The sequence below is a fragment of the Aquarana catesbeiana genome, linkage group LG04, assembly GCF_042186555.1.
Source record: "Aquarana catesbeiana isolate 2022-GZ linkage group LG04, ASM4218655v1, whole genome shotgun sequence".
Lineage (NCBI taxonomy): Eukaryota > Metazoa > Chordata > Amphibia > Anura > Ranidae > Aquarana > Aquarana catesbeiana.
This window is the reverse complement of record NC_133327.1, coordinates 185,349,632-185,365,375: the sequence shown is the minus strand read 5'-3', so window position 1 is coordinate 185,365,375 and position 15,744 is coordinate 185,349,632. Positions and strand designations below refer to the sequence as shown.

General features: G+C 40.0%; 1 protein-coding gene across 3 annotated transcripts in view; it reads right to left on the bottom strand.

Moving 5' to 3' along the window:
* The window catches only part of TSC22D2 (TSC22 domain family member 2), a 71,601-nt gene that overhangs the window by 35,833 nt on the left and 20,024 nt on the right, over positions 1 to 15,744 (bottom strand). The window contains exon 2 of one of the 3 annotated variants that reach the window (XM_073625982.1): positions 12,193 to 12,261. The exons of 1 other annotated variant lie outside the window; for it this stretch is intronic. In XM_073625982.1, coding sequence (XP_073482083.1) covers positions 12,193 to 12,261 — 69 coding nt within the window. Of the gene's footprint in view, positions 1 to 10,132; positions 10,287 to 12,192; positions 12,262 to 15,744 lie in introns of those variants that run through there. One more of the 3 variants, XM_073625984.1, reaches the window with a different exon arrangement.

Below are 15,744 nucleotides of genomic sequence, written 5' to 3'. Positions count from 1 at the left end.
TTATAGCGGCGCTATGCAACACAGGTCTATAGATCTGCTCACGTGCGTGACCAAGCTTACAAAACAAAAAAATATTTTATTAGATAAAAATACCTTCAAATTGCTCATACCCCTAGGCTCTTACAAATACTTTAGGGTCATGGAGAGACCCTGTATACAGCAGTGCAGGGTAATGAGACTGTCCCCTGTACACTGCTCAAATTTTTGTACCCCTTGCCAACAGCAGTAATGAGAGTTGAAGGATGGGTCCTGGGAGCAAAGAAGGGGGCTTTCCCCAGTTGTGATGTCCTGCCCAATAGTCAAAAAAAACAAAACAAAAAAAAAACACAAACAAAAAAAAGCACACACAACTGAAAGAGGCTGTTTTGCCAAGTAGGTGATCAAGTGTTATTCAGTACATCAAAACCTGTGGTGTACTACAGCAACATGGTGGTGCCCCCAGATCCATTTTTGCAGTGAATGAGGAAACTCGCAACAAACTCACAACAATAAGCAGTTGTGATAGTTTTTCTTACAAGCAATTCCAGTACTGTGTAGGTGGCCTATGGCTTTGTTTAAGGCATATCAAAATGGTAAAGATAAATTAAAAAAAAAAAAAAAAAGTTAGAAGAAATGAATTTTAATTCAGTTTAATTTAATATTGGTCTTTCATGGCAGTGCAATGAAACCTGGAGCATTTTATGTTATAAACTTACAGGTAATCTATTACTGCTGTTATTTTCTGCCTACATCAAAAGCTATGGAAAAAAGTGGATTTTTTTATTTGGTGAGGCCATACTCTATTTTGACCACCAGGTGGCACTGGGAAATAATATATATAAAAAATAAAAAAAAAATCAGACAGACAAGATTTACAAACATGAATATATGACGACTGAAAAGTTTAAAGAACTTGGTTTTTAAAATGAAGACAGTATATAAATATGTAAAAAAAAAAATCACTGTACATAACAGAAAGTTAGGGGGCAGTTCTCTTGTATTTACCTTCCCTCATTGCCTCAAACAATGCATTATGCAATAGAGCTGATCAATAGAAGGCTAGGAAAATTAAAGTAAACAGACAAGTATTCTGAGGCAATGCAAAAAAATGTAAATATTAAAATGAAAATAATTCTCCATTTGTTTTAAGAGATCTAATGAAGAGCTGCTCAAAAATGTTTTTTTTTGTGCATCTCAAAATTTAAAATGCCTGCATTCAGGAAGTATGTCCTTGAGCGAATAAAACGGCGTTTAAATCGCTATATAGGCCAAACCGCACATGTGCATGAATGCCAAGTTAACTCACAGCGGGAGTTCCATGTGTGGCTGATGCCTAAAGGCCAACATCACCTTCTCACTAAAATACATGGGGGCACCAGCGTGTTAAACATTGTGCAGTTTTCAAATAGCGTCCTTTGTTTTTATGCCTTAGTAGTATAGGCCATGATCAACATCCCAAAAGCCTGCAACAAAAACTCCTACTGAAGTGATCAGCAGCATTCGGCACAAAACATCAAGACACTCATCCCCAGCATCACAGGAGTAAGCGTGCTATATGGCAACAGAAAAGAACAGACGACAGAGGTGAAGGGAATCACATTTCTACAGGAGTTTTGTACAAGTGATTTTTTTGGCCTGGTTTTGGACACCTGCACATTACAGTAGATCACCTTTCAGATGGTCCTCCACCAGCAATGCGAGGGCTCTGCTTTCCTTAGTGACGCTGTCGTCAACATCTTCCCCTAGGTCCAAATTATTTTTTTCCATTTCCTGGCCACAACTCCATGTACGCCAAGCTGCAAAATCGCAGCAGTCAATGACAGGGAAAAAAAAAAAAAAAAAATAGAACCACCGCACTTTTAAAATGGCAGAGAGTTTATGGCAAAAGACACGTGCAGAGTCTTTGTTAGGTAGATATTTATGGTCAATTTTTTCAAATTTAACTTAACTTCAGTTGTGCTTTAAAGAAGTGCACCGCTTTCATGGATTTGTTCCCAGCCACTGTAATCAATGCCTAAATGTAAAAAAAATAAAGAAAAAAAAACCTTCCCAACAGTAATCAAGATGAAAAAAAAAAAAACAACTTGATTCACAGTTGAAATTTATGGGAACCGTCTTACCTGAAACATATTTGAAACTCTGTTCCACCAGCTTTGCAGCAAGACATCTCAGGCAGGATGCACGGCCAGGCAGTTAACCATTTCCTGTTCAGCTCTACTGCTTCTAGTGTCATTTATGCTCAAAGTCTGCCAATTGGACTGTGATACAGCATCATCACCCCATCCTGCACTCCAACAGGTATTGTAGGAAACTAGAACATGGAACCCAGAAATAAAAACTTCATCTGCCTGGCTGTGCAGCGTGGACTTCTCTGTACATCACAAGACTATCAGAACAGAATTACAAACTCTCTGGCAGGTAAAACGGTTCACAAGTTCATCGGGCATTCAGCAGGAATAATTTTTGCTGCACCCGAAGCAGATATACTTTTTTTTGGCTATTCTTCTCGTAGGGATCACAGGAGTGCGGTTCATTGTCTACTCCTGTGACACATTTTCAGCCAACACAGGGGCTCAAGCCTGCCGTCACTCAGCCAGTCCAGAAATGATCCACCCAGATGCCTGGGCCAGCAGCTAGCTCAGCCTTCCAGCATGCTGCTGAAAGCCAGAGCCAGCCGCTCTTGCCCCTGCCCAGCACTCCTGAGGGCTTAATTCACACAGGGGCAACACGACTTCAGCGCGACTTTGCACGGCGACTTCAACGCGACTTTGATCAATTTACAATGCGACTTCAAGTCGCCTCCAGGACAGGCGACTTTGGCTGTGGCCAATCACAAAATAATCAGCTCTCTGGGAGGGAGGGGTTTGCCTGGGCAAACTCATTTTTTTAACTGTAAAGTCGCTTCAGTATAGAGATGCGACTTGGAGGCGACTTCCATTGATTTCTATGGTACAGGTCGCCTACAAGTCGGATCCAAGTAGTACAGGGAGTACGCTCTGAAGTCGGAGCGACTTCAGTAGTGTCTATTAAGACGCTCTGATTCCCTGCAATGTTATCTCTTCTTGGGGCGACTTGAGGGCTTACAAGTCGGATCCCAAGTCGTCCTAGTGTGAACCGAGCCTGAGGGCTGGAGGGGCAAAGCAAAGAGCCAGTGACTGACTTTTATTTTTCTGTATTCCTGAACCTTTTAAATTTGCATAATAAGGATGAACCTTAAGGTGGTAGTAAACTTCCAAAAAAAAAAAAAAAATTCTCCCTGCCAGGTAAAGCCATAATGTGCATTACATACTAGCAAATTATGAAAGGCTTGCCTTGAAACTAAGACCTCAGGCACTGTCACCAATGTAGAGGCTTCCATCTTTACCCAGTCTTTCCTTCTGGGTTCGCGGGCTTTAGCCGTTTGAAAGGCTGAGTTGCAATGATGTCACTCCCGCGCATGCAAAAGGAGAGTCTCGGCAACAGCACACAGCTCTGAAGGACGGGTATGCAGAGGGCATGTGCTTGTGACGTCACCGGCTACTGCTCACTGCAATATCTCCTAAACAGTGCACATTTAGGAAATAATTTTACCTACAGGCAAGCTTTATTATAAGCCTAGGTAAAAATCATATTTAGGAGTTTACTACCAGTTCAAAGGGTTAGTTCACCTTTATAAAAACACTGCCTACACAGGTAAGGAGTGTTTGTAGATAAAAAACAAATCATGCGGCTCTGACTAATGCTGAATAATGCCCTTGCTATAGGTGTAGGCCATTTACATACCTCATGTAGCCAACTAGAATACTGTCCAAGGACCTTGCTAAGTAAGGCCTAGTTGTTGCTGTTCACTTCGTCCATCACAGCAGTGAGCCAACTGATTCAGACAACAGAAACAGCCCAAATATCACCATTCCCAGCCATCTTCTGTAAACTACTAAATAATCCCTCTCTGTAATGGACATTTGGGGTTGGTTCAAGTCAGAACAGCCAGATACAGTACAGTAAGTGAGCGTTGTCACTTGGGGACTGGAGATGGTTTAACCACTTCCCGCCGTACGTCATATGACATCCTTGAATTTGAGCAGGTATATCTGAATGATGCCTGCAGCTACAGACATTATTCAGATATCAGATTTTTCAGCCGGCAATTCCCTAAACCATAAGAATGATCATAGCGGCTGTTCCACCACTTGATCATTCTTACGGGAGGCGAGAGGAGACGCCCCACCACCACCACCCTCCGGTACTTCTACCGACTCACCGCTTCCATCGGTGAGTTGGCGACAGGATCCGCCGGCCCCAGGTGGTAACCAGAGATTTCTGGCGGACCAGATGGTCGCCGGAGTCTCTATGGTTGTTCCGAGGCCGGGCGTGATGTTATGACTAGAGGTCGGACGATATTTAGTGTTTTTTACTTAATCGGCATCGGCCGATTGTGCTGATAAAAAAGGCCGATATCAGTGGACTTGCAAATGACTTCTGTATTAGAAGTCAATACAAGTTGCCTGAAAACGTCTGTGAAGAGACTTCTCTCCTCCTCTGGGCAGCCTGCCAAATCTGATAAAAAGAACCTGAAGGATACAATGTTTAGACTTATGAATGAACTAAGCTCTGTGTGTAGAAGTTCTCAGTTTAACCATTTAAAGACCAAATCTTTTCTGACACTTGTTGCTTACAAGTAAAAATCATTATTTTCTGCTAGAAAATCACTTAGAACCCCCAAACATTATATATATATTTTTTTTAGCAGTGACCCTAGGGAATAAAATAGCGGTTGTTGCAATATTTTATGTCACACGGTATTTGCGCAGCGGTCTTTCAAACGCAATATTTTTTGAAAAAATACACTAATAAATAAAAAAAAATAAATAAAAAAACTAAGCAGTAAAATTAGCCCTTTTTTTCATCCAAAAGTTTTGATTACCTGTTTTTGTGTATTTAATATTTAAGATAGTTTTTTTTTTTATTTTTATTTTTTATCTAAATTCTACATACAAGTGAACTGATTGGAGGTTTGTTTTGTTTAATAAATGTTTAACTGTAAAAAATTTTCTGTATCACTTAAGGCTGCTTCCACACTGGAGCGGGCATGCGTTGACGGTAAAACGCTGCTAGTTTTAGCGGCGCTTTACCGTCATTTTAGCAGCGCTATTTGGCTGCTAGCGGGGTGCTTATAACCCAGCTAGCAGCCGAGGAAGGGGTTAAATGCGCCCCTGAAGCACCGCTGCCGAAACGCTTTGCAGGCACTTTGGCAGCAGTGCGCATTCATTTCAATCGGCAGGAGTGGTGGAGGAGCGGAATACACCGCTCCAAAGATGCTGCTTGCAGGACTTTTTTTTTTAACATCCTGCCAGCGCATCGCCTCAGTGTGAAAGCACTCGGGATATCACACTGAGACTGCAGGGGAGCTGTTTTACAGGTACTTTACAGGCGCTATTTTTAGCCCAAAAGCGCCTGAAAAATGTCCCAGTGTGAAAGGGGCCTAACTGTTAGATTTTATGAGATGAAGAGGAAAAAAAAAAAATCGGCCTAATATATCGGCCCAAAAAAATCGGCATCACATATCGGCCATCGGCCACTGCGATTTCTAAATATCGGCATCGGCCAGAGAAAAACCTTATGACTTCAGTCCCAGCCTCTGCATTCAAACGAATGGAGCCACCTCGGCTGGGAAGCCAAGATAGTTTTATTTTATTTATTTTTTTTTTATTTCTGGCTTCCCAGCCTAGATGTGAAATGTGGGGTCTTACTGACCCCATATCTCACTGTAAAGAGGGCCGACCATGCCATATTCCTATTAGGGATGTTTACATTCCTCGTAATAGGAATAAAAGTGATCAAAAATATATATCTTTTTTTAAAAGTGTCAAACTAAAAAAGCAAAGTAAGAAAAAAAAAAAAAAAAAAAAAAAAATGAAAGCGCCCCTGTCCCCGTGTGCTTGCATGCAGAAGCAAACGCTAACGCAAGTCCCGCTCACTTATGAAAAAACGGTATGTGAGATATCGCCGCAAACGCTAGAGCAATAAATCTAGCCCTAGACCTCCTCTGTAACTCAAAACATGTAACCAGTAGAAAATTTTAAAGCGTCGCCTATGGGGATTTTTAAGTACCGAAGTTTGGCGCCATTCCACGAGCGTATGCAATTTTGAAGCGTGACATCTTGGGTATCTATTTACTTGGCGCAACTTCATCTTTCACATTCTGCAAAAAAATTGGTCTAACGTTAATGGTTTTGTTTTTTTTTTTTTTAAAACATGAAACTGTTTTTTTCCCCCAAAAATACGTGTTCGAAAAATTGCTGCGCAAATACAGTGCGAGATAAAAAGTTTGTATCCTTAGATGCAGACAAGCAAAGAAAGTGTTTCCACCGCTCAGGCTGACACTGACCCAGGTGTAAGTAGAAGTTTCAGAGCAGAAGAGCTCCAGGTGCTGGCTGAATGCCAAGCAAAGCAGGCTTGAATGGAGGGGAAGATTTGGATGCCGCACACCGGATGTAGTCAAAAAACTTCACTTTATTGAAAAAATGGGATCATCAAAATAACAAGACTGTCATGCAGAAAGTACAGATAAGCTGACGCGTTTCGCACTCAGGACTGAGTGCTTACTCATAGCTAACAAATATTAAAAAGACAAACTCTTATATAGCTCAATGGAGTATCACATGATTGCCCAATTAGATGGTCATTGAGTCTCAGCATCTGCTGGCTATTTGGTGTGTTAACTGGTTGAGAAATGTTTTCAAAACCGTGACATGTAAATAGATGACAAAGAATGTGAAAAAAAGATGTGTATATGTACATGTGTAGGCAAAAAAAAAAATATATATGTGTGTGTGTGTGTGTGTAGTGAATCCTATCAATAAACGTGTATATATAATAATAAATGTACTTCTATAACGTGTATATATAAACATATTACATTCACTCTTCACACTTACTTTGCACGTTGTCTGAATATTTTTATCAATATATTTTCTCTTTTTTTAATGAGAAATATTTTTTACACATTTTTTCCTTTCACCTAATAGTAATTTATTTCTTTTTGATACTCATCACTTTTTATATATACACGTTATAGAAGTACATTTATGCAGATGCTGAGACTCAATGACCATCTAATTGGGCAATCATGTGATACTCCATTGAGCTATATAAGAGTTTGTCTTTTTAATATTTGTTAGCTATGAGTAAGCACTCAGTCCTGAGTGCGAAACGCGTCAGCTTATCTGTACTTTCTGCATGACAGTCTTGTTATTTTGATGATCCCATTTTTTCAATAAAGTGAAGTTTTTTGACTACATCCGGTGTGCGGCATCCAAATCTTCCCCTCCATTCAAGCGAGATAAAAAGTTGCAACGACTGCCATTGTATTCTCTAGGGTCTTTGCTAAAAAAATTTCTATTTAATTTTCTAGCAAAAAAAATGATGAATTTTACATGTAGGAGGAGAAATGTCAGAATTGGCCTGGATGGTTAATAGCAGGATTACCAGGTGAAAAAGAAAAACAGCCTGAAAAGAGAAAGCCACCCATCTAAGGGCTGGTAAACTGAAATATGTTTTTGTTTTGGATTTAGATACACATAAGCAGCAGAGGCAAGTGTTTCAGTGCATGCACACTATTAGCTTACATAGCACTTTTATAATACAAGAGATTTTTTTTTCTTCAGTACAGGCAGGACTTCTTTTTCTAGTATATTTTTCTAATGCATACCCCCTAATTTTTACATTAATAAAAAAAATGTTAAGGGGGTAGTATCTCAAGCCCTAACCCTCACATTAGCCAAAGTACCAACACTTACCTAGGCATGGGCAAAGTGGTAGAGAATTCAAGAACCAGCAGAGAACAGGCTCTTTGACATCAAAAGATTCAAGGAGTTAAATCAGGGGCTTAAAAATGTAATGAAAGGCTGGGGAGTCTGCTCCAAAAGCGGGAAAGTACCAGTGGAACTGAGCAGTGTGCCCAACTGGGCAGATTGTAGGAAGAAGTGTGCCCAACAGAACTTATGATTGGCAGGTATGGTCACACAAGTCAATTATGCCATACGGTCATGGACATGCATTTTTTTTTACAATGCGTTCTAGGATAGAAAAAACATATCCTACCACACCAAAATATAATTTTTCTCACCCAGTTAATTGCACAGTAGTTGGTAAAGTTGCGACAATAGCTTGTTTATTGAGGTTAGGTTCACACTGCTGCAATATGCTTTTGATCCGACTTTAAGCAGATTATGCAGTGCTACTTGGAAACAACGTTGTATATTCTATGGGGCGAAAATCGCACCAAAGTAGTACAGGACACTTCTCCAAAATTGCTCCATGCTGAGTCGCACTGATGTGAATGGACACCATTAAAAACATGATTTCCCTTGGCATGCAATTCTGTGCATCTGACATTACACTAGTGCAAACCAAACATTATTCTCCCAATTTTCATACTATAAAAGTTTACTAACTTCAGCCGCCCTTTAATCACCTATCACCCAAGACCCTCATAATACAATTTACACATCCAATATGTACAGGAAAAACAAAAATTAAAAAAAAAAAAAAACCACCAACCCATCAACTGTTAAGATCGTTATTTGATTTCCCTGAGACACAGAAAAGTAGTCTGTGCGAAACAGAATCTGATCACATGGGAACAATTTTTCTGTCATTTTTTCCTTCTGCCGTTATTACTCTACTCAAAGATGCTCAAGACCCCTTTCACACTGGAGGCATTTTTCAGGCGTTTTAGCGCTAAAAATAGTGCCTGAAAAAAGGCCTCATCTCCAGTTCCAGTGTGAAAGCCCGAATGCTTTCACACTGGGGTCCTGCACTGGCAGGACGTTAAAAAAAAGTCCTGCAAGCATCTTTCGGGCGGTGGAGGAGCGGCGCATACACCGCTCCTGCCCATTGAAATGAATGGGTACCGCTGCCGAAGCACCTGCACAGCGCTTCGGCAGCAGCGCCATTAACCCTTTCCTCAGCCGCTAGCGGGGGTTAAAAGCACCCCGCAAGCGGTCGAAAAGCGCAGCTAAAACAAAGGTAAAGCACCTCTAAAACTAGCGGCGCTTTACCGCTAACACAGCTGCAATGTGAAAGAGCTCTAACGTGTAAGTAGTCTGTTAAGGCGACTTCAATGCTGGTGATCTGCTGCTCAGCATTTCAGTTATACTGATGCTACTTCCATCAGGATACATCTGGACACTCTCATACCAAACAATATCCTTGCTAAACAAATAGGGCCCTACTTGTTCACTCCTGATTATTATCTGGTCTCTCAAACTCCAGGGATAAGTCACATGGCAACCTTGATGGCAAGGCTTAAAATAAAAGCTTCCCGAAGGAAACAAAGAATACTCAATCTATGCAGTTTGAAGTTTTTATAATGCCTTCTAAAATTCTATCTCATGCAGTGTTCAAGTCATGTGCGTCACTTAATACACATCCTACAATCATTAATGCCAGCATCATTGCAGTATACAAATTCATACATGCAAGATTAAAAAATAAATAAATAATAATAAAAAATAATAATAATGCCAAATTATGCAACACACAGATCATTACAAAGAAGCACGGCCCACCTGTGTTGTGCACCACAAGATTAGTAAGGCATGATGATATTCAGAATGATAAATATACATATATTGAGATGATTCAGACTTGCTTCAAAGGAGGGGGGAATACAAAGTGATTAGACAAAGCCACCCTATTTTGCTTTCAATTAAATAAATCATTGATCTAAAAAAATAAATAAATAAATAAATAAATCATACCTTTAGAGCAGATCTTTTATAAACACATGTAAACAAGGACAGTTTCTTAATCGCACTCACAAGTGACGCACATAATGAGCTGACATACACTTGAAGGGGGCATAGATCCTCACAACAGGACTGAGTTGTACATTTGGCTCTCTGCTTCCTGTGCAGTGGTATGGTAACTACACAGCCATTATTCCTAGAATTGGAAGTGGACAGCGATGAATTGCATCATTCACATTGCACTCACTGACGTCAGTGGTACATGCAGGCTCAGGGAGGAGGAGCTACATCTCCTGGCATTCTTGGTATAGTATAGCATTCCACTGTGCAACACATATGACTAAACAGAGAGCTTTGTTTCAAATCCTGTATTTTATGGAGCTTCATAGAGGACCTATTTCAGCAAGGGAAATTCTTCTTACCTTTCATTTTCTGTTTGGGACATAGAATAAGGTGCTAAATCAGGCGCTGTTCACAACCTTATTTCTCGTTTACGGTATCCCCTGCTCCCTTGACTGCTATAATCCAGTTCCAGGGTCTTCCAAAGCAAAATAGAAATACTGTAGATCTAAAAGACTAAAGAAAAAAGTTGTACACAATTAGATTTAAAAATCTCCCTCAGCATGCATCAAGGAATTAGGAACTGAGGTTTCTGGAGAGGAGATTAACACTGTGTGACTTAAGCTTGAATGCAGCCAAAGGAGGTACATTCTCACCTCTGAAAAACGATGGTGAAAATGATCTAACAGGCCTAACATACCAACACAATACTGTGTGGGGCCAGTATTATTCAAAGAATATCCTCACTTTTATTGTAGAAGAAATATATGAGTATAACTATGGCACAGACTGCCTACACCATACGGTAGGCCCTAAGCCACTAGCTCCGCCATAAACACAAACATTCAGCTCAGGCGAACATGTGCATTTATGTCCAAGGGGAGGGGAGGAAGAGAAAAGTTCACTTATCACAGCGAAGGGGACAACAGTAATTGGGACATTTTTCAACCCCCCTAAATTATTAAATCTGCTAGCCACAATGGTTGTTGGCCTACTTCTAAACATTAAAGCTAGTCAAACCCCCATAATGGGCAACTGTTGCTTATGTCTACCAGCACAGCAGGCCAACTCTTCTGTTATTGTGTGTGAAGCTGCTCAGGTGTGCACTGCTTTCAGGATTTAGACAGACAATGGCAGCTTGCCGTACTAGACTCAAGTTCTTGATACAAATAGAAGAAATAGATTACATTTAAAATCAGCTGCCAAGCCCTTGAATTCTATAATTCTTGGTCCAGCCATGTTGTATCGGAAATACATCCAAAAAGGTACAGCAAACCGATGACATGGTCAAAAAATAGTTTTCACTGGCATCAGAGCACTCTGCTGCCTCCCAGTCAAATCAGTTCAGGTACTGAACATCTGTGCTCAAACCCGAGTCAGGTAAAGGGAATAATATTTTAGTGTATTGTTGCCTTTAACATATCTGTGTTCAGAAAGTTGATGGGTGGCGATAAAAGTATGTGAAATTACCTTTATAATGCATCTAATTAAACTTTTTCAGCAATCCTAAATGGCCATGAATTTGCAGAGGAACATAAAATGGTATAGCATAACTGGCCTTAGATTTGTCTGTTCCGAAAGGTTGTGGTGCCATCCCACCGGAATGGCCAAAAATTCAGACATGCAACTTTTATTTTTCCCCAAGATACATTTAAAAGAACTTTCCAAACTGCAACACCTTTATTAGTTGCAGTCACTGAAAGAGGGGTTTTTTGTCTAGATTTATTTCTTGGTGCATTGGTCGCTCTTAAACAGCTTCCAAGTTATTCTTAGAGGCAATACTTTTAATGCAGATCAGTCCTTTAGCAAAATATAGTTCTACACTGTAATAAACAAAAAAAAGTTCTATTTTGAGAACCTTTGTATCTGTCGGTCTGGAATCAGTCAACCAAGAACTTTAAAAAAAGTGAAACGAAGGGGTCTCAAAATTTCTTGCTAGCAGGATGCAAGGACCCCCCCCCCCATTGGAAACCCAATCAAATGAACTAGTTTCTGAAAATCCATGTACAGACAATGAGCCCAACAAAGTGGGGAAAAAAAAAAAAAGAAAAAAAGTGAAAACATTTTTTTTTGGGAAGGGGGACCAAAAAAATAAATAAATTTTAAAAAATCCTTGGAATTGTATAGAAAAAAAAATGCAGATACATCTTAAAAGAAACATACAGGAGGTGCACATATTTGGAAGACTAGAACTGGATTTGAGCATTAAAGGGAGCAAGAAAACCCTGAGGAATAAAAATGGTTACTTAATTCTACATCCAAATTGACATTGCAAGCTATCCACACACCCAAATGAACACAGTGGCCTGCAAAAGCTGTTATCATTTAGAGAGCACCATTCCCAATTGGTTAATGCAAGAATCAAGCTCACTGCAAGCTGTCCATGCAAACATCTCTGCATGTGGTCATTTTATTGTCATACCTATTACCCAGTTTCTTTGAACCCTGGAACTTCACTTGAAACGCTTCATAGAAAGCTGAGGAAGGATTCCTGTGAGACCCAAGAATCAAATGAAAAACATTTTAAAAAACATTTATGCTGTATACAATGTGGAGGTAAAATATAATAAAAGCAAAACAGATAGCCCTATAAAACAAAGGCAATGAGCAAATCTTGGGGAAAAACAAAAACAAAATTAAAAAAAAAACATTTTTAGTTTGTTTGTCAACAAAACTATCTTCAGTGCAGCAAACTTTTTTTTTTGCCCCAGATTTGAAAAAGAACGGAGACGTATCAAGAGATTTGGGCCTTATTTTCAAGGACTGGAGCCACCTGGCGCTGCGTTCAAGCAGCCTATATTATCCTATGTGGACACTGGGCAGTGTGGACACAGCCGGTCGCCCTAATTTGACATACATGCAGGTAGGTGAAAGTCTGATTTTGAATTCGTGAGAATGGCACAGATTTTGTGTGCATCTTTATATGTATTTAACTGCAACAATTCAAAAGACAATGGGGGTTATTTACTGAAGGCAAATCCACTTTGCACTACAAGTACACTTGGATGTGCAGCAGCTGTAGATCTGAGGGTGACATGCAAGGAAAATAAAAAACAGCTTTTTCTTGTACACGATTGGAACGATAAAATCAGCAGAGCTTCCCCTCAGATATACAGCGACTGCACTTGTAGTGCAACGTGGATTTGCCTTTCGTAAATAACCCCCAATGACCTTATGTTGCAAAGCCCTAGAAAATTAGTAATTGGTTTATTCTAAATGATTATACATTAAAGTGGTTGTAAAAAGGTAAAAGTTTTTTTTTTTTTACCTTAATGCATTCACGTAATAGTAGCCCCCCCCCCCCCCAAATACTCACCGAGCCCGATTTCCATCCAGCACTGTGCATGTCTACAGTAGTTCTTCTCCCCATCTCACAGGCTTGGCTGAGTGCAGCGGAAACCATTGGCTCCTGATGCTGTCAGTTAAAAAGCTCATCCCATATTTTCAGTTGATGCGCATGTACACAGATATAACTGGCAAATGCCTGTAAGGCTCAAAACATTCACAGTCTCACCACTGCCCTGAATGGTTTAGCTTTCAGTTGACTTTGTAAGATCCAAGTGTTTGGCAGCAAATTAACAAGAAACTTTGTCAACCAAACCAGAGGCTCCTCCACACTTTCCTAAACACACGGCACTTTGTAAAGTCAAGCTGCTCAACATTTCTCCAACGAAAATTTGTATTTTGATGTCCATATGTGATAACAGTACAATTTATCAGCTTTAACAGTGCACAAGCAGGTCTTTAAGCAAATGAAGTAACAGTCACCTAAAACTTATGGGGCTTAGTGTTAGGTTTTCAGCTGGTTAACTGCTGTAGTCGACAGTTCACAATCATATCCATTCATTAGTTACTGGAATGCAGCCTGTGTAGTTCATACTGGTCAGCTATCTATGGAAAATGAGCTGTACTCTGTTCTTATTCCAACACAGTCATATTCTACCTTGGTGCCAAACGTAGAGGACTTTTCAAGGAATTTTATCCCATACGTGCTACCACGAAGTTCAAGTACACTTTTACAAAGATATTTCTCTTTCTATTGATCGCAAGCATTAAAATCTAAAGAATAAACCCATTAGGCTATTATGTTGTTGAGAAGGTAGAGCTATTTGGTTACCTAGATACATCTGTGTGAGGTCCGCAAAAGAAATAGCTGCACTCCAGTGAATCCAAGTAGTAAAAGACTTACCTACCCAGCAAGCAGAGTACACACCGCACACCCTACCTGGACTCCACCCTCTATGACTAAGCCCATCATGGGCAAAATGCATTAGAGATCATATCTATGATCAAGCCCATCAACGCATGGTGAATGTGAACCATGTGCAAGCCTCTTTCTGAATAAATCATTTACATGATGGATTCCCTGGAGTATGGCCATTTCTTCTGTGAACATTGTATGTGACGTCTGGACAGGCCATTTGTGGCTTAAAGTGCACTAGTGTAGGGATTACGTACATTTACATAGTCCTAACAAACAGTTAAAGAACTGAAGGGCAAATTTACATGAATGAACTACATTGTCACCTATAAAAAAAAAAAAAAAAAAAAAAAAAAAAAAAACTCTGCTCCATTCCCCCAAAACAAATGCCAACCTCTTCAGCTGAGAACAATATTGTCCTTCTCAAACCACCTGCACAAGGCAGGAGGCACCAAGCACAACAGGTGCTGCCCCCAAAATCCTCAAATAAACCCACCAACCTTCCTCCCCATTGCTCTGTGTTTTTTCCAAGAATAAAGGATTGTGGGTGAAGAGGTAGGCTGGGAGTGTGTGTGGATATCTAGAGCTGTGCACCAATGCTTGGTGCATCCCACCATCTGCAGAACGGATTGAGAAAACTATGATGCATGGGGGGCTATTTTGTAAAACGTGTGAAAGGTGAACCTATCCGTAAAAAAAACAAAAACAAAAAAAATATCACTGACCTCTCTAGCTGTATGTACCGTTAAAGAATTCATTCTCAATAAATCCCAAGACTCTAAAGTTGGGTTTCAGTCCGTTTCTGATGCCAAGATTGTGCTCTCCACATAATGTAAAGCAGAAACAAGTACACATTTCATGTCTCCATTGGGGTTCTTTTACAAGGGTGCAGAGACCCATACAGCGTGCAAAGAGCCATTTTTGCTTATGCGTCTGCAGCAATGTAGAGCTCTGTGCAGGCAGCCCATGTTAAGTCAATGGAGATGCAACAGGTGTACAGGTTTAACTGTAAATAAAAGTTTGACAGGCGTGCAGGGATGGTGCATGACCTGAACCCACACTGCCTGTACTTTTGTGAAGTTGGCATCCAGATTTTTGATGAAAGCAATATGGTAAAACACAGAAGTCATGTGTACTACATCACTTCCAGGTTCAGAGTGGTTATACACCAATTACTGTAGGCGAGAAGGAAGCGGATCACACTTGATCAGATTCCATGTGGTCCATAGGTGACATTATCCCCTGATATTTTTTTTTTTTAAGAAGAAGAGGACCTTTGATTTCTACTATGCCATCACATAGGGGGCTATCAGCCCCCCATTTGATATAAATAAAGTTAGGATGGAGAAAAAAAAATAAATAAAATCTGTGCACGTGTGCCAACATACAAAGATGTAGAGTGTGCCACAAACAAGGTATCACCATGAATATTGAAGTGAGTAATAATTCTAGGGCCATCTAAACGGATACCCTTATATTTGATCACAAATTGGTTAAATCTATTGGAAAAAAAAAAAAAAAAAAAAAATCCCCTTTAAGTTGACCCTATCCCCACTCAACTGCAAGGGTTTAACCACTTCAGCCCTGGAAAGATTTACCCCCTTAATGACCAGGCCATTTTTTGCGAAACGGCACTGCGTTACTTTAACTGACAATTGCGCAGTCATGCAACGCTGTACCCCAATAAAATTGAGGTCTTTTTTCCCCACAAATAGACCTTTTTTGGTGGTATTTAATAATCTCTGCAGTCTATTTTTTGCGCTATAAACAAAA